We start from the raw sequence: 20392 nt of genomic DNA, 5'->3' as shown, positions 1-20392 counted from the left end.
TTACAAAATGAAGTTCTGATAAATTAGTTTCTAATTCCTTAGAACCTAATAGTGTTCTTTTGATATCTAAAAGGTACTATCTTCTTCTTTCAAAGTCACCATTGGAATTCCATCTTCATGTTATTAGGACTGGTAGATCTGAAGTTACTACCACAAGATCATACATAGCTGATGATTTAAAGCTTTGAGTGGGATCTCAAAGTCACAAACATGGGTGTTTGCATGCGACAAATTCAAATAGAAGAGTTTATGGATTTGGAGCTGCATGTGGTCATGTGAGTAAGTGTTACAAGAGGCAGCTTTAGATTTTAGGGAGCAAATCTTTTGTAAAACTTCCACTCTATCATAGTGAATTTGTTGCCTTGATGATAGATTTGGTTAAATCCTCACCAAGTTTTTTTTTTTTTTTTTTTTTAAATCTTGAAACAGTTAGTTTCATTGGTTTTCCTCAGTAATCATATTACTTGCCTTCTTTACTTTTCCACACTAAGTAATATGATTGTATGTGTTTAACCTAGATCTCATAATAAACCTAAGTATCAACTGTTAGGACATATGTGAATCATGTTAGGAACATATGTCAATTTAGAATTGGCTAATCCTTTGACAAAATGCACTTTACTTGTATTTGAGTTGATCTAGAATGTGTTTAATATTTCAAGGAACAAGAATTCAAGTCCGAATGTTAAAGCCATGCAAATTTGTCCAAAAATCAAGTGAAGAAGTGCTGGATTTTAAAACTTGAAAACTAGCTTGATAGATAGAATCTATCAAGGTTTAAAAGGCTGTGTAAGTCCGATGCTCGACAGCTGCTCAGCTATCTATCGAGATTTACGAAAATTAGATTTCAGTTCTGATTTCATTCCAATCCGTGTATATTTGTTTAGGCCTTCTTTTCTCACAACCCTAAACATCTATAAGGATTATTTTAAGGGCCATCACAGCTGATGCACTTTACAGCCAACATCCTTCTCCAGTTAGTGGTTAGTCATGTACTTGGATTCGTGCATCGATTGGTTAGTCACGGACTGGGAGCTGTGCATTGAAAGGAGAGATTGTCATTACAGAATAAGTCCAATTAAGTATTCGGGTAAAAGTTCAACTGTAGGTTGGTATAAGGTACTAGGATTCCCTTAATTGTAACCGTTTGTTTTGATAATAGTGGATTCTTGGGAGTGGTGACCTTAAATTCACCCGATGAGATTTTTGCCTTGGAGGTTTTCCCCATTCGTAAACAAATCACCGTATTTATTTTATTTTTTGCTGCATATTAACTTAGTTGGTGATTTGTTTGTGTTACCACACATATTTCATGTTAATTGAATTAATTAATTAACTTGGCTAATTAATTGGTTAATTTAGCACAAGGAGTCAATACATTCTTGGCCTATCATCAACTTGGTTAATTAATTAGGTTGAACAATTTGAGTGTACAGGAGTCTAAATGAACAAACAAATACCACCTCAAACCGAAAAATAATGAATACGCCATTGTGGAAGCACCACCTGCCACAAATATTCAACAATAGTACTTGTGATTCAAAACCATGGTATAACAAAAAATCAATTGTTGCTTTCATCAATATTATTATTGTCTTTATCATGTACTCACCCTTTCACATGGAGTGAATATACCACCTAAAACCGACGAATATTGAATACACCACTGCAGAAGCACCACTAGCCATAACTGATAGGCCACAAACTGAATAACCCCTTGTGATTAAACCAATTAATTTATTAGCCAAGTTATTAATTAATCAATTTATCATGCAAACGCGTGGAAGTACAAACAAATCACCAAAAACTAAATATGTAGCGGAAATTAAAAGACACAGTAATTTGTTTACGAATGGGGAAAACCCTTGCTGCAAAAACCCCACCAGGTGATTTTCAAGTCACCACTCTCGAAACTCCACTATTATCAAATCAAGCGGTTACAAGTAAAGGAATCCCAAGTACCTTACCAACTTACAGTTGAACCCTTACCCCAATACCCAATTGGACTTAATCTGTAGTGACAGTTCTCCCTTTTGATGCATGGCTCCCAAGTACGTGATTAACCAATGCACGGATTCCAGTACGCGACTTCAAACACCAATTTAGAAGGAGACGTTGGCTGCAAAGTTCTTCAGTTCATCCTACACGATGAAGATCAAGAAGATGCTTGGTCATAAAACCCTTTGGTGCAAAATACATAGCAACTTCTTCTCAGAAGATGAAATAGGTCAAGAACTTCGTCTTTGATCACAAATTGCATGAACAGAGTTTGCTCAATACTTTTACAACTTGTGTACAGTTTGACAGCTCTTAAAATAATCCTTTTATATGTTTAGGGTTAGGAGAAAAGAAGGCCCAAAAGCATATTCACGGATCTCAAGAAATCAGATCAAAAAATCTAATTTTATAAATCTCGACAGATAGCAGGTATTGAGGAGCTATCGAGCAGGTGTCGAGCTTTAATGATTTTGTACTCCAGCTTGTTTTTCTTGGACAGACTTGATGACTTCAACACTTGATCTTGAAACCTTATTTTTTGAAGTATTAAAAACACCTAGAACTACCCAATTACAAGTAGAGTACATTTCATCAAAGGATTAGCCAATTTACATAAATAAGTGACATATGTTCTTAACAAGTGAAAACACATATGTCCTAACAATCTCTCCATTTGGCAATCCGTGACAAAACCACAATAAACAAATGAACATATGAGAGAAGTCATAAATCACTCAACTCATACTAATTTGTTGAATACAATAAAATCTATCCTAACACAAACTCTTGAAAAACTTTGCAAGAAGAGAATTTATGGCAAGTAGATTTTGACAACCTGTATTTCTGAAACACTTTAAACAAAACTCATCAAGGCATCTTGTGTGAAACGGAAATAATAGATTGCATACAAGTATAATGAACATATGTATAAAGATAGAAAAGAAACAACACATGAAAATAGAGGTGAAAGAAACATACATCCACATATAGAGAGAAAATAAGTAGAATGTATGTAAAACTGGTCACAAGACCTCATATACAAGATCAATGTATCTATAAAGAATAGAAAAGAAAAGATAAATCAAAACCTCACTACATCCCTCAAATATCAACACTCCTCCCATCAGTCAACACTTCCTCTATCAAAAATGTCCTATACTAACTCTCCCCCTAAGATGACTACTCTCATAACCCAAAACTACTCCCCTTTTTGTCACGAGTGACAAAGGGTAGAGTGTCATGTAGACATCTCATCAGTAGAGCTAGCATCTCCATCATCATCATCTGAAGCGTCATCGTCATCACCAATCAGTGGGGAGCTCACAAAAAGTATAAATGAGCTCATCTTTGGACACAGTCCTCAAATGCTCACAAGAAGGATAGTCAGGAAACTCTATCTTAGGAACCCTAAGCGCATCCGCAACTAGTTGTGGTGTGACAGGGATGCGCGTACCTCGAACACAAGTGAAAAGGAGAGGTACTAAACGATTGATCCCGTGCATGTTGGAGTAAAACTCCTAAATAAGCACGAGAGGACATGTGATCGGGACGTCACATAGTGACTCCCATCCCCTACTGTGAATGACAGAGGAAAGGTCAGTGTCTACGAAGTCCGCCAAAATGACATGGTGTTCCGAATGAACACCTCGTCTAGAAAAGTTCTCCGAAAATGCCTTGTGGGCATCACCATCATGGAACCGAAGATTTAGAGGAACAGAATCAGAAGAGGAAGAAGCTCCAGAATGCAGAGGGTTCCGAGCCGGAGTGGATTTACGCTTAGGTGCCATAGACACTACTAACGTAAACAAAATGAGAAAGAGATAGAGAAGGAGACAATTAGAAAAGTCCCAAAATAGTTCACATATATCAAATATATTGAACAATGAGTACATATGCATGGGGAATGCATGAAAATGTGACATGCAAATTAAAAAGCATCATGGGCTCAGTCCAATCCAATCCTATCAGCACACAAGAAGAAAACACACATCTAAATGCATGAAAATACCATTCTAATGCACATGAAATGCAATGTATGACATTTTGAACACATTTAAGTGAAAACCCAATCCAAAATTTCAAGAAAAACTCATTAATTTTGAAAAACCCCAAAATTTTCAAAACCCTCAAAACCTAAGATTCAAAACATGAAATGCATGAAAAAGGAAGGAAAAAGAGATCTTACCAAGTGATTTGAAGCAAGGAATGGCTGAAAGGAATGGCTGAAAATCACGTGGGTTGGAGATTTTGAGTGAGAAAAAGAGGTTAGGGAGATGAACAACCGCGGATAGATCGAGAAAGATTGAGAAAACGAAGTTTAGATCACGACAGCAGCTTAAATAGAAGCTTCAGTAAATCTCAACAGCTGAGGTGTCGAGAGGTGTTGAGACAGCTGTCGAGGTAAGTGTCAAGAAAATGAACGTCGACAGCTACAGGTGTCGAGAAGGTATCGAGGAATAAACACCAAAACCAAGAACAGAACCTCGATTGATCGACAAGGTATCGAGGAGACAGGAACTTTCTCGATCGATCCATCAGGTGTCAAAGAGGTGTCGAGATTGCGATAAGAAAAAGGCTCGAGAAGCTCAACAGATAACAAGGTATCGAGAAGGTGTCGAGACAACAGTTAAAAGCAGTTTTTCGAGGAGTGAAAAACACAGGCATGAATGCAATCCAACATACACCTCAACCAATGATCCAATCAACATATTAAGCTCTCAAAAACATCTCTCATTAAACAATTTAAGCACATGGATCCCCAGAAACACACATACACACTAAACAAGTCTAACCAATTTTATTTTTCAAAAATAAGTCAAGACAATTTAGTGAGCATACATTAGCACATGTAAACACTTGTGATGGCCAAATCACATTGTACCTGCACATGTATCAAAAGTAGTAAAGAATATTGCGTGTTGTGTGTGAAAAATATCGTAAGATTGCATATGTGTATACATGTTATGATGATCTGAGATATGAGAAAATAACTTTAACTCACACAGAATCATAATTGTTTGATGGGGACTATCACCTTTGAAGTACATCCTATAACTCCCACATCTCCTAGAATACACGCTTGCAACCATATTTAAAGCATTTTTTATCTTTTATCTTTTTATTTTTCTTTGCATATTTTCTTTTAAGCATATCATGCATGGGAATAAAAAGAGAGAAAAGAAATACCCAAGATGTTAAGCATTTGACACTGCACTTTTGCTATGCCAAAGCATATGGGTGTCTTTGACATTGCACTTTTGTTATGCCGAAGCATACAGGTGTCATATTATGATTGGCAGGCAACAATGGTGAGATGGTTATTTATGCCTTTCTCTTAGGATTTTCTAGTCCTACTTATCAAAAAGAATGATATGACTGTTAAGTTTTAAGAGATAACTTAATCTTACTCATCACAAACAAGAGCCACAAAACTCACTTGCTTAGTTGTGCATGGAGATGCTTATCTAAGTTACAAGAGATACAAAGTTTAGAAAACTTTGTTTCAATGGCCATCAAAGGTACACAAATACCAATGTACACAAAACACACACTGTTTTTGTATTTTTCTGATTTTTCAATTTTTTTTTTAAATTTTTATATCAAAAACAAAAATAAACAAAACTGAAAGTAAACACACAAAAACATGTTAAACAAAGCAAAACATAAAACAAGATTGACTCAAAATAAATGCAAAACACACAAGCAATGCAACAAACAAGAAAAACATGAAGAGAGAAGAGAGTGATGAAATCACTTAGAGTCCTTTTTCTTCCACACCTCGGAAGAACTTTTCCTTTGATTAAACCCTTGAACCAGCTGTGAGGGGGAAGAATTGAAACCGTTCAAGTTCGAAAGGAACATGAGGGCTTTAAGAAAATCTCCAAGAGGAGCCAGAGAGGATTGAAGCTAATTTTAGCTTCCAAATGCTATCATGCCATTGCTCTGTTGAGTGGCTAGCCACTTATAGCAATTTGGTCGAGTATGACTGGCAACTCCACAATGATGACAGAGATGCTGCTTCTTTTATTTAGACTTTTGAGAGTTAGTCTTCTTAGTCCTAGGGTTTTTAACATCTTTCTTATCCAGTTTAGAGGGTGCTCCTAAGATAGATTTACCCTTGTCTAAGTTCTCACTAGCTAATTCAATTTTATCATTAGTGTTCTCAATATCAGTGTTATTAGCAGGGGAAACAAAAACAGTAGCACTAGTAGAAGCAATATGAGAGGAAGAAAGACCATACCCTAAACCTGTTCGATCCGAAGCAGATTTCTAGATGCTGAGCATCTCATCAAGATTTGCACTTGAAGTCCTCTCTAGTTGAGCTCTGACTTGAAACAGCTCTGCTTCAAGCTTCTTAGTCTTCTCAGCCAAGAAATTGTTCTCAAACCTCAGTGCTCCAATAGTTTGATTTGCCTCATCAAACTTTGTGAACAACTCTTCACAATCAAGTTCCACATTACTGAGCTTCTTGGTGGCCAGCCTATACAATTTCTCATGCTTTTCAGATATCTTGTTAAGCTTCTCATAGGCTGAATAGATATCATATTGATCATCCATCTTCTCGAATTTGGACTCCACCAGTTCTTCTTCTTCGTCCACTTCTTCAACAATCCCTTCAGTAGGATTGACTGTGGCAGTGAAGGTATTTAAGATTTTGTCATCCTCATTGTCGGAATCATCTTTAGTCTTAATGTCACTCAAGGTTGCAACAAGTGCCTTACTCTTCCCAATGCTCTTGAGATATGTCGGGCATTCATGCTTCATGTGACCGAATCCATGACATCTAAAACACTTTGGTCCTACAAGAACAGTGTACTAACCACCTCCCTTAGCATCCTTTTTCCCTCTGTCTTGCACCTTAGACTGGAAAGAACTAGATTGTCTGCGGTCCTTATCGAAGCTCCTCCCATTAGCATTCTTCATAAACTTCTTGAACTGCCTTGTAATGTAGGACTTCATCTTGAAATCTTCATCATCGGAAGACTCATCTGTATCACTGCTCTTTGCCTTCAAAGTCATGCTCTTGCCTTTACCCATTTTGCCAATCCTAGATAATCTTATCTCGTAAGTCTGCAAGTTTCCAACCAGCTCAGTTAAAGGAATCTTGTCAATGTCCTTTGATTCCTCTATAGCAGTAATCTTCGCATGGAATCTCTCGGGTAGAGATCTGAGCACCTTCCTTACAATCTTGGGTTCAAGGATGGTTTCCCTAAAATTGAAGGCTGAGTTCACTATGTCCTTGAGCTTGGCATGAAACTCATCGAACGACTCATCCTCCTCCATCTTTATTTCTTCAAAGCTTGTTGTGAGCCTCTGAAACTTTGAATCCTTGACAGCCTTTATGCCCTCATAGGTTGTCTGGAGGATGGTCCATGCCTCCTTAGCAGTTTCTGTTAAGGATATCTTCTTGAACTCCTCATTGGTGACCGCACTGAATAACGTATTCAATGCCCTGTTGTTGAAGTTTGCCACCTTGATCTTGGCTTCATCCCAATCGGTCGGCGCTTCCTTTGGCTTTGTCCAGCCAATCTCTATAGCTTGCCACACCTTTTCATCTAAGGACTGCAAAAAAAAACTCTCATGTGTACTTTCTAGTATGCATAGTTAGTCCCATCAAATAAAGGAGATATAATTAACGATTGTCCTCTATCCATGACAAACAAGAGTCAATGGATCAAACACAGCAAAGATTAAAACCTAATCAGAGTTTGCTTGCTCTGATACCACTTGATAGGCCACAAACTGAATGACCCATTGTAATTAAACCAATTAATTTATTAGCCAAGTTATTAATTAATCAATTTATCATGCAAACGTGTGGAAGCACAAACAAATCACCAAAAACTAAATATGTAGCAGAAATTAAAAAACACAGTGATTTTTTTACGAATGGGGAAAACCTTTGCGGCAAAAACCCCACCGGGTGATTTTCAGGTCACCACTCTCGAAACTCTACTATTATCAAATCAAGCAGTTACAAGTAAAGGAATCCCAAGTACCTTACCAACCTATAGTTGAATCCTTACCCCAATACCCAATTTGACTTGATCTGTAGTGACAGTTCCCCCTTTTGATGCACGGCTCCCAGGTACGTGACTAACCAATGCGCAGATCCCAGTACGCGACTTCAAGCACCAACTTAGAAGGAGAGGTTGGCTGCAAAGTTCTTCAGTTCATCCTACACGATGAAGATCAGGAAGATGCTTGGTCACAAAACCCTTTGGTGCAAAATACATAGCAACTTTGTCTGAGAAGATGAACTAGGTCAAGAACTTCGTCTTTGATCACAAATTGCTTAAACAGAGTTTGCTCAATGCTTTTGCAACTTGTGTACAGTTTGACGGCTCTTAAAACAATCTTTTTATATGTTTAGGGTTAGGAGAAAAGAAGGCCTAAAAGCATATTCACGGATCCCAAGAAATCAGATCAGAAAATCTGATTTTATAAATCTCAACAGATAGCAGGTGTCGAGGAGTTATCGAGAAGGTGTTGAGCTTTAATGATTTTGCACTTTAGCTTTTTTTTCTTGGACAGACTTTATGACTTCAACACTTGATCTTGAAACTTTGTTTCTTGAAGTATTAAAAACACCTAGAACTACCCAATTACAAGTAGAGTGCATTTTGTCAAAGGATTAGCCAATTTACATAAATAAGTGACATATGTTCTTAACAAGTAAAAAAACATATATCCTAACAACAACTATTCAACAATATATACAAGCCCCTCCACCGCTGTGGTTCAAAACCATGGACCATGGTACCACAAAAAATTAGTTGTTGTTGCTTTCACCAATATTATTGTTTTGACTTTATAAATGGACAACAACAACCCATTTTACATTCTTAGCACCTACATAAATTTCTTTATTGTGCACACGGAGTAGAAGGAGAAACACTTCCAAACTCTACACCGACACCCCACAACATAATTAATAGATCTGCATACTCATGATCAACAACACCAACACCTACCCACCTCATCTACTCTGTTGTTCCCCATTTCTCTTTTAATTTCTTGTTTACCAGAAATTCGTTTGAAAAATATGGAATTCATGTGTTCTTAAAATAGAATGGTTAAATATAATTACAATATCTAAGGTATAACATGTAAAAAACTATACTTAAGTTTTTCCATAATTTAAATAATTTTAGCTTTCAATATTTATTTTGAACAAATTTGGGTACATAAGAAAGCGTAAAATTTAATCTAATGATGAACTTATTAAAATACACAGGTAATATATGTATGTATATCTATCTATGTATATATGTGTGTGTGTGTATATATATATATATATATATGTATACCAATGTGGGGGCCACCTCAGCCTACCAACTGAGAAAATTTATCTTCTATTGACACTTTCACATAGCGTGGGTCCTACAAATGTGGGGGCCACTCCCATATGAAAGGATAGATACATGCATTTCTCTGATACTTGCAATACCACCTCAAACTGACAAATAATGAATATGCCACTGCAAAAGCACCACCTGCCACAACTATTCAACAATAGTAGCTATGATTCAAACTCATGGTATAACAAAAAATCAGCCATTGCTTTCACAAATATTATTGTTTTGACTTTATCATGTATTCACACTCTCACATGGAGTGGATTGTACAAGTATGGGGTCCACTCCCATGTGAAATGGCGGATACATGTATATATCCGATACATGTAATACCACTTAAAACAGATGAATATTGAATACACCACTGCAGAAGCACCACCTGCCACAATTATTCAACAATATAGGCCCCTCCACCACTATGGTTCAAAACCATGGACCATGGTACCACAAATAACTAGCTGTTGTTGCTTTCACCAATATTATTGTTTTGACTTTATACATCAACAACAACAACACATTTTACATTCTTAGCACCTACCTAAATTTCTTTACTATGCACATGGAGTTGAAGAAGAAACATTTTCAACAGTGGCGGCTCTAGAATATATTTTCATGGAGGTCAATAAGAACATGCATTTTGGATAAATAAAAAAGGAGAATCTTGTGGTCTACGTGATTTTCTTATTACAAGTTTGTCCATAGTAAGTACTAGCAAGAGAATAAAAAATATGAAGGGCTGCATTCATAACATTTTCCTATGGAACTCATTTGTTCTTAAAATAGAATGGTTAAATATAATTACAATATCTAACATTTAACACGTAAAGAACTATGCTTAAGTTTTTCCCTGATTCAAATAATTTTAGCCTTTAATATTTATTTTGAACAAATTTGGTGTACATAAGAAAGGATAAAATTTAATCTAATGATGAATTTATTAAAATTAATACACAAGTAATATATATATATATATATATATAGGTTATGTTTAAGTTACAGTTGAAGTACCTATTTGTGTTATTATAGTACTACATAATTTTTTATTAAATAAGTATTTTGACAAATCAACTATTGGATTACTTATTAATGTTATACTCTCCATTACTTACGAAATATCAAACTAATCAAAGATTAATAACTATCTCACCATAATTTTTGTTAAAATTTCAAGTATTTTAAAATTATAAGTAGAATATAAAATTATTGATCAAATAGTAAAAAAGATTTGATTAACCTAATTTTTAGTTTGCATATTAAGAATAAAGAGAATATGTAACCCAATGACAAAATTCTTAAAATTCGCATCAACTTGTGCAAAAATTCTGGTCTATTTTAGTATAAGAATTGACTATTCTGTTTTATATATCCACTTTTCAAAACACCCCATATCAGATAATCAATCTTACACTACATTTCATTATATATCAATTTTATTGATTTTTTTTTTTCACATACAACAATTACCATCCACTCTCTTCTTTCATCCTTGGGATATATAAATAAATAAAATTAAGAACTAATTATAAAATGAATATTGTTAGTGCTTTATCAAATTTGTAAATTTACATAGTTATATACTCATTGAAATGAATCATTTTGAAGCAAAAATGTGTAAATTTTGTACATATTTATACTATAAATCTACTGATATGAATGTTCTTAAATAGGTTTCCAATATAGAATGGAGTAATTTATCTCAAAATGGAGGCACAAACCTCCAACTAATTTTCTTGAAGTAATTATGTTTCCATATACTTGAAAATTGAACAATAAGTCTATAAGTCTATATTGAAATAAAATTAAACTCTATGTTATTTGATTTATACATTATACCATATAATTATCAATTTCATAACATTATATATACTGTATATTTTTTAATTGATAAATAGTGGATAGAAATATATGGGATTTCAACCACATGATGATGTACCACAACATACTTTACTACTAGATTTAAAATTTATTATATCTTCTCATATAATAATAAACAAGGATAATCATAAAATATTTCCAAATGGGGTGGTAATTTTTATTGGAGTTGAAAAGTAAAATGAAAAGGTAAAAAATCTTTAATACTCACCTGGCCCTGGGAAGGGTAAATAGTCAAATAGTCAGTCTTGGGAAGGGCAAATTTGAGAATAATTAATGAGTGACAATCAAAAAATCCATAACAATTTCATAACGTTTCTAAAATAGCATATCATATTATTAAAACAAAAAATTTAATTTGAAGATTGTGATGCCCGCATGTGAGTTGAGATGCTAATTTAGAAAATGTTAAATTTATAGAACTTTTTAATGTAGCATTACTCCATTTTAAAACAATAAATAATATATATATATATATATATATATAAGTAAATGTAGATAATAGGATATCAGATTGCAAAATTTCAAACCCAAAACAGAAAGAGAGGAAGGAGAGAAAGTGAGAAAACGACTCACATTGGCTGAAGAATTATACACTGAGCTTGCTTTTCCTACCAAACACAAGCCTTCCTTCTGCGGCAACACCAAAGTAAGGAAGAGAAGTCTTTTTTTTTTTTTTTTTTTCTTTTCTTGAAAAATTCTAAATAGTGAACCCAAAAGGTAGAATATGTGTGTGTGAGAGAGAGATCCCTCATCAACAAGGTGTGAAAGATTTTAGGGTTCAACAAAGAGTGGTAACTGATCGTATATTTGATAATCTAAAAAACAGGGGATAAAAGTTTCAGCCAAAAGATAAATACTAGTAAATAGAATGATGTTGAAGGCGGTTCACATCCTTAGTTACTGGCATGCATGTGGACTGTACTGGCATTACTATTTCACAATTATTATCATATTAGGACCTTTCTAGTTTTTAGGTAAGGTAAGTACAAAAAGAACCTCTTTACGTAGCCTTGAAACACATCTCAAATTCATAAAAAACAACAGTTATAGATTGTGAGTGATATTATTAACCCTTCTGTCCACTTTTATCTGTCCACTTTTATTTGTCTACCTGTTCGCCGGGGGGTGGGCGATGTTTGTAATCACCCTTTCAAGTTTTTGTGATCAAAACTATGAACAAAAAATAAGTATATTGATCGAATGATAAATAACATCTTATTTGAATAAAATTTGACATGTATGTTAAAAACATAAGGACCATGAAATCCAATGGTTAGATTTTCAAAATTCATATATAATATAAAAAAAATCAGCAAAGTTGGAATCGTTTCTCTCCAGACTAGTTTGGAGAGAAAACTTTTCCTTAAAGGATATTCCTTTAAAAAAAAAAAAAAAAGATTTTCTAAGATGGATAAAGAATTTAGGATGAGGAGTAAAATTAAGGTGACAATGTTAAATTCAAATGCTCTACATTTCAACTAAAATGAAGAGTATTCATGTCTTGGTGAAGATTTTGTTTTTGTTTTTGTTTTTTTTTTTTCTTTGTTTTTTTTGTTTTTTGTTTTTTTTTATCTAATAGTAATATATATTGTGTCATGTAATTTAAAAATTATAAATGATATGATGATAGGCCAAAAACGTATTGACTTCTTGTGATTAAATCAATAAATTAATTAGTCAAGTTATTAATTAATCAATTTATCATGCAAACGCATGGTAGCACAAACAAATCACCAATAAACTAATAATGCAGCGGAAAATAAATGACACGGTGATTTGTTTACGAATGGGGAAAAACCTGACGGCAAAAACCCCACCGGGTGATTTTCAGGTCACCACTCCTGAAACTCCACTATTATTACAACAAGCGGTTACAAGTAAAGGAATCCCAAGTATCTTACCAACCTACAGTTGAACCCTTACCCCAATATCCAATTGGACTTGTTCTGTAGTGACAGTTCTCCCTTTTGATGCACGACTCCCAAGTACGTGACTAACCCATGCGCGAATCCCAGTACGCAACTTCAACACCAACGGAAAGGGAGGTTGGCTACAAAGTTCTTCAGTTCATCCTACATGATGAAGATTAAGAAAATACTTGGTTACAAAACCCAAAGTTGCACATACACAGCAACTTCGTCAGAAGAGATAAACTAGGGCAAGAACTTTGTCTCTGGTCATAATTTGCTTCAACAGAGTTTTCTCAATGCTTGTGTAACTTGTGTCCTGTTTGACGGCCCTTAAAACAATCCTTTTATATGTCTAGGGTTAGGAGAAAAGAAGGCCCAAAGACACATTCATGGATTCCAAGAAATCAGATCAGAATTCTGATTTTTATAAACCTCGACAGATAGAAGCTATCAAGAAGCTGTTGAGCAGGTGTCAAGCTTGCGAGCTGGAACAGCTTTCTAAACCTCGACACATACTAGCTATTGAGCTTTAGTAATCTTGCACTTCAGCTTGTTTTCTTGGACAGACTTGAAGGCTTCCACACTTGATCTTGAAACATAGTTTCTTGAACTATTTCAACACATCCTAGATCTACCCAATTACAAGTAAAGTGCGTTTTGTCAAAGAATTAGCCAATTACATAAAAGAATGACATATGTTCTCTAACAAGTGAAACCACATATGTCCTAACAATCTCTCCCTTTGGCAATCCGTGACAAAACCACAACAAACAAATGAACATATGAGAGAAGTCATAAATCACTCAACTCATATTCACTTGTTGAATACAATAAAATCTATCCTAACACAAACTCTTGAAAAACTTTGCAAGAAGAGAGTTTATGGCAAGTAGACTTTGACAACCTGTATTTCTGAAACACTTTAAACAAAACTCATCAAGGCATCTTGTGTGAAACATAAATAATAGATTGCATACAAGTATAAGAAACATGTGTATAAAGATAAACAAGAAACAACACATGTAGAGATAGGTGAAAGAAACATACATCTATATAGAGAGAAAATAAGTACAATGTATGTAAAAACTGGACACAAGACCTAAAATACAAGAACAATGTATCTAAAAAGTAGAAAAGAAAAATATACATCATATCCTCACTACATCCTTCAAGTATCAACACTTCCCCCTAACAAAAAATGTCCTATACTAACTCTCCCCCTAAGATGACTACTCTCATATCCCAAAATTACTCCCCCTTTTTGTCACGAGTGACAAAGGGTGGAGTGTCAAGTAGACATCTCATCAATAGAGTTAGCATCTCCATCATCATCATCTAAAGCATCATCATCCTCAAAATCAGAAGCCGCTGGAGGAGGTGGTGAAGGAGTAGCCTCAGAAGCAAAGCCACCCATAGTTGCCTGTTGTCGTGCAATACGACCAACATAAACATTCACTTGATACAACTCAGTGGAGAGTATATCAAGGCGAGCATCCATGCACTGCAGCTGCGCCATGATGTCTCCAAGGGACACATCGCTTATGAAGGAAGAAGAAGCGAATGTAGATGGAGCTGAACGGGATGGAGCTGAACGGGAGGGAGGAGTGGAATCTGTCTGTCTCGACCTAAACTGAGCCTCACTACGTTTTACGATAGCGGCATCTATGGCACACATGAAAGTGAAATAGTCGGACACGGGAAAAGGAATGGAAAAATGGCGTTTTTTTTTTTTTTTTTTACATATATATATATATATATATATTAAGGTTTTTATGGGCTTTGAAAACTATTGGGCTGGCTGGCTGGGATAGGGATGGTTGAGGTGAGGGGGGGCCCAAGCTAAAAATCAAGGGGGACTCGAGCTAAAAACCAAGGGGACCGAAGCCTTTTTTTGAAAATTTTACATACTAAAAAATTTGTTTTTTTGGGCCCAAGGGGGGCCCGGCCCCCTTTGCCTTCTACCTTGGTCCGTCCCTGCCCATGGTTTTTGTCTCTGTTCAGGGGACTAAACTTTTGATTCTGATGAGAGAAAGAAAGAAAGCTATTTTTAGCCAATTTCTCCTCGCAAATTTTGTAGTATTTTTTTTTTAGAAGAAAATATTATTTATAAGTTAAAAAAATCACTACATATGTGTATATATATTGTCAATTTCATTGGTTTAACATTTTTTTTTTTTACAATGACATTACTCATTAGTTGAAATTATTTTATAATACTTAATAGTAATTTTATACTTTTATTAGTGGTATTTGATGGAATGGGAATGTTGATTAAATAATTATTTAATCTAACAAATTAATTATAGACCAATGTTGCAAGTCCATTTTCAAATAGGGCCAAATTTGTCCATTTAAATCATTTCCTCTCCTTTCTATCCTAATTTTTAAAACATCCAAACAAGAGGAATGACTAATTACTTCCTTCCCCCTTACTAATTTTAAAAACATCTAAACAAAGTGGAGGATAACCATTCCCCTCTACTTTCCTCCCACTACTCTCCTCCCCTCTATTTTCCTCTACTCTTCCCATTCTCTAAACTTCCAAACAGGTCATTAGGTACAATATTTAGGTGTTGTTTTAATTAGGTTCTCCTTTTATAATTCTGTCATGTAAATTTTTATTCATAGAATGAAAGTGTATTTTTTAATTAAGTAACCAAATAACTGAATTTTAAGAAAAAAAACTTAAAAAACAGTACCTACATAAAGTACTAATCTAAATTTTGTTTTAAAAAAAAGAACTTGATTGCCGGTGTGACGAGGTAGTTTTATAAATAGGACTGTATAACTCCACGTCCTTTGCGTGGTTGGTATTTCTATCAAGAGAACGCTATTACTCCACGTGGATTCTTTCCGTCTCAGTTTCTGGTACAATGAAAGTTTCATGACCCCCTTTCCCCATATTCATGTCGTCTCTCTTTAATCCGAAGCCGCCTTAATTAACCATTTCTTGTACCTCCACCTTCCACTCTTCTAAACCCTCTATAAAACAAAACCAAAGTTGCATTATATGCCAAAAGCAAAGAGAGAGAGAGAGAGAGAGAGAGAGAGAACAGCAGTGAAAGTGGGCTAAGTTGTGTGCAATGGAGGTTGAGAGAGTTCAAGCTATTGCTTCCTTATCTCTCACCACTGATACCATTCCAGCAGAGTTCGTAAGGCCCGAGAAAGAACAGCCTGCTATCACTACATTCCAGGGACCGGTCCCGGAAATCCCAACCATTGATCTTAGTGACCCAGATCAAGAAAACCTGGTCCGTTCCATTGCTAATGCTAGCAAGGAATGGGGGATATTCCAAGTTGTCAACCATGGTGTACCCACCGATGTTATAACCAAGTTACAAGCTGTTGGGAAAGAGTTCTTTGAGCTCCCACCAGAAGAGAAAGAAGTATATGCTAAGATCCCAGGCTCTCAGAGCATAGAAGGCTATGGAACCCAACTCCAGAAAGATATTGATGGAAAAAAACCTTGGGTGGATCATCTTTTCCATAAGATCTGGCCTCCTTCCACCATCAACTACCGGTTCTGGCCCAAGAACCCACCTTCTTACAGGTTTTTATCTTGCATTCATCCTTTACCTTTGAAATACATAATGAATTCTAAATCTGAAGCATCACTATCAGTTGACTTAAAGGTCTTTGGCTGCATTCATATCTTCTAATTTATAATGAAGCCTAAAAGCACACATTTAGCAAGTTGGGGGTTGTTTTTATTTGGACCATTTATATTTGATTCCATTTTCTTAGCGGCTCAAATTACTAATAAAATCAAATATGAAATGTTAAAATAAAATGTAAACAACCAAAATAAAAACAACCACAAATTTTAAGATCTGAAAACATTTTTACTACTTTTATAATGAATTTCAAACTATAAAAAGTCATCATATATAAATAACTCTAAGAGCCTATTTAGATACCGCTTATTTTGTGAAAACTGAAAACTTATTATCGAAAATACTATAAATAAAGGTAAAAATTAGTTGAAATAGTACAGCGAGATTCATGAATAGTACTAAAAAATTCAGTATAGTCTATAAATAGTAACAAAAATAAGTTGAATAGTAAAATAATTTTAATTTTTTATTGGTATCCAAACACACATTAAATTAACCCTATCCTGATTGTGAAAAATTAAATTTAGGTAAGTATTAAATTTGACTCATTTTTGTCTTTGTTGCTTGTGTTTAATTATTTATTGGGTGCAGAGATGCGAATAAAGTGTATGCAAAATACATACGTGAAGTGGCAGATAAGTTGTTCACAAGTCTCTCGTTAGGGTTAGGGGTCGAAGGTCATGCACTAAAAGAAGGAGCGGGTGGAGAGGACATAGTGTATATGCTGAAAATAAATTATTACCCACCATGTCCTCGACCTGACCTGGCACTTGGAGTAGTGGCCCACACTGACCTTTCCTCCCTCACCATTCTGGTGCCTAATGAAGTTCCTGGACTCCAAGTTCTCAAAGATGGCCATTGGATCGATGCAAAGTACATACCTAATGCCTTGATTGTTCACATCGGTGACCAGATTGAGGTCTCTCTCTCTCAATTAATTTTAAAAGTAGTAATTATTACACCAAGTGGCTGTTTGAGATGCACTTATAAGCTTAAATTATTGCTTCTTTTTTTCTATTATTTGCTGGTCTCAAATGAGCCATCTACTTATTCTATAGTCTATACTATTTAAGGGGTTTCTCATGTTTGGATTCTTCATTTTTTTGGTTCAAAAATGTCCTACACTCTTATGTTTAAGTAGAGACAAAACTAAAGGACAATCTAATAAAAATATAACTCTAACTCTCACTAAAACATTGCCTAAAAAATAGGGTTACTCTCCTGTTATTTTTATTTTTTATTTTTTTGTTGAAAATTCTCCTATTAATTTTCAAATTACTTTATCCACTTATAAATTAGATCCTTAAAATAAAAATTATATATAAAAAATAAAAACACAAATTTTTATTTTGTTACAAAATACTAAATAGGACCACTAAAATAAAATTATAAATTTTTTATTTTACTTCGCGCATGCGATGAGGCTAGTTCCTCTAACTTTTGTTTATTTTTTTTTCCTATTTATAGGTCTCATGTAAATCATATACTTATTTTATTTAACTTTACTTTTTATCTACAGTAAAAAAATTTTATCAAAAAACTAGATAAAATTATTTCCAAATAGACACTAACTAGTCTGTATCATGAGCCATCTACATATGTGTTAAGGACATATGTTAGTAAAACATTTTAGAAAATTTTTCAATTCTTAATAAAAAATTTTCTTAAAATGAATTGAGACATACATTAATCAGGTCCCCTTTTAAATATAATGTGCTGGATGTAATTTGTAATAAGGTTTTTTCTAGTTTTAATTGGATGCAGTTTAAAAAGTTTTATTGTTGTGTACATACCTGACCTCACCAAAGTACATGTCTTAAAAAAGGAATACAACGTGACTTCACCTTTAAAGTGGGGGTCCGTTGGATTCCTTAGAACCTAGTACTTAACGAGGAAGTTGTTGGAGAGCTTAACGTGCCCAGTAGTTAACATGCTGAACACCTGTTGGCATCGTAATGTGTGTAGTGTAAATAAGTATTTAACACAAACCGTATTCTATTTACCTTAACTTACTCTACGAAACCTCAAGGATTGACCTAATGGTTTTTAAGGCCTCAGAGTTTCACGATGTCTTGTATTCGAAAGGATCGAAACCTTTAACTAACATTTTGGATCCACTCTTAGGAGATTCCTCCCTTAATAATATTTTAAATAGAAAGTAGAGTGAAAATAAAGAATAAACTCAATATCTCCTAATGTCATATATACCATGACAAATAACAGATTCTGGGTGACACTTGGCAGATTCTCAGCAATGGAATATACAGGAGCGTGCTGCACAGGAGCACAGTGGATAAAGGGAAGGCTAGAATGTCGTGGCCAGTATTCTTGGAGCCACCGGGAGAGTTTGTAGTGGGACCTCTACACCAACTTGTTAACGAAGAGAACCCACCCAAGTACAAGGCCAAGATGTTCAAAGACTATGCTTATTGTAAACTCAACAAGCTTCCTCAGTAATTAAAGTAGCCTGGGATAATAAGAAATTGTTGCATTAATAAGGCACTGTGGTGCTTACGTTAAAGCTACTCCGGGTGCATGTAAAAGGTTTGTCTCTTTTATTTTTTGTAATTGGTTCTTTTTGTTTCTTTCTAATTAATGTCCTATGAATGGAGGATATATATCAACATTTTTAATCTCCCCACATTCATTTCACCACTCCTGCAGATTTTGTGTACGAACGTTTTATTTTATATTCCTATATGATGTATTCATATCAAACTATTTGTTGTTTTCAGTAATATTTTTGTGAAAATTAAAGAGAACTATTTGTTGTTTTCAATAATATTTCTGGGAAAATTAAAGAGAATAATGGAGAATTATATAAGATGCATAAGAGTAAGGAGAAAAGAAGAAATAGGGCTCAGCCTAATAGCCTACCATACCACTAAACACTAAAAACACCACTTGCATCTTGATTTACTTTGCTTGGTAACACATTACAAGAGACCCATATTTATAATTAGATTACATATAATAGTCAAACACAATTTGAATTTGAATTGCATATTAATCATTTCAATTCTATGATTTTTTTCCCCTTTTTAATGACTTGGAAAAAAATATATTTTATCGAGTACTTAAAAGTACAAAAGGAATGCAAGAACATATACAAAAAGAACTATGAATTGAGCTCTTGTAGTATAAGTGAATATAGCTATAAAAGCTAGCTTATGGTCCATTTGGATTGAGGAGAAAGGAGGGGAAGTAGACTAGAGTAGAGTAGATTTAGTACATAATTAGCTTATTTTTAGCCAACAATGCTCTACTCCCCTCCCTTCCCCCTCCTTCCTCCCTTTATCCAAACAGGTCATTAAGGACATAATTTACATTACATCAAAAAGACTATACAGACCATATTTTTCAAGGACCACACACAAAAGCTCATGTGCAGCTCTCTCAGCTTCTCCTTGACCCACCAAATTGAAGGAGCTGGTTAGCAAAAGAACAGACACATTGCCTTCCGTTTAGTATCTACAATCCAATTAGCAATTCTCCAAGGGACCTTACTACATAATTTTTGAAAGCTGCATCAAAGCAAACTTAAGAATATCCCTCACTCTTAACTTTCCCGATAGTTACTTCACAGTTCAGTTTGGCAAATCACCAAGCAGATATGGGAGAAGCTGTGGTAGTGTAG

At 34.7% G+C, this 20392-nt stretch overlaps 1 protein-coding gene across 1 annotated transcript; it reads left to right on the top strand.

Annotated features, from left to right (window-relative positions):
• The first annotated feature begins 15390 nt into the window (after positions 1 to 15390).
• On the top strand, positions 15391 to 19429 carry LOC112003934 (flavonol synthase/flavanone 3-hydroxylase). The gene is made up of 3 exons (XM_024036161.2): positions 15391 to 16691; positions 17347 to 17674; positions 19000 to 19429. The coding sequence occupies exons 1-3, from the start codon at positions 16225 to 16227 to the stop codon at positions 19210 to 19212; spliced, it is 1008 nt and encodes a 335-aa protein (XP_023891929.1). The 5' UTR covers positions 15391 to 16224; the 3' UTR covers positions 19213 to 19429.
• Positions 19430 to 20392: the final 963 nt, after the last annotated feature.

Source organism: Quercus suber, unplaced genomic scaffold, assembly GCF_002906115.3.
Source record: "Quercus suber isolate HL8 unplaced genomic scaffold, Cork oak 2.0 scaffold_349, whole genome shotgun sequence".
NCBI lineage: Eukaryota > Viridiplantae > Streptophyta > Magnoliopsida > Fagales > Fagaceae > Quercus > Quercus suber.
The sequence above is the reverse complement of the archived record's forward strand: the minus strand, read 5'-3'. Positions and strand labels throughout refer to the sequence as shown.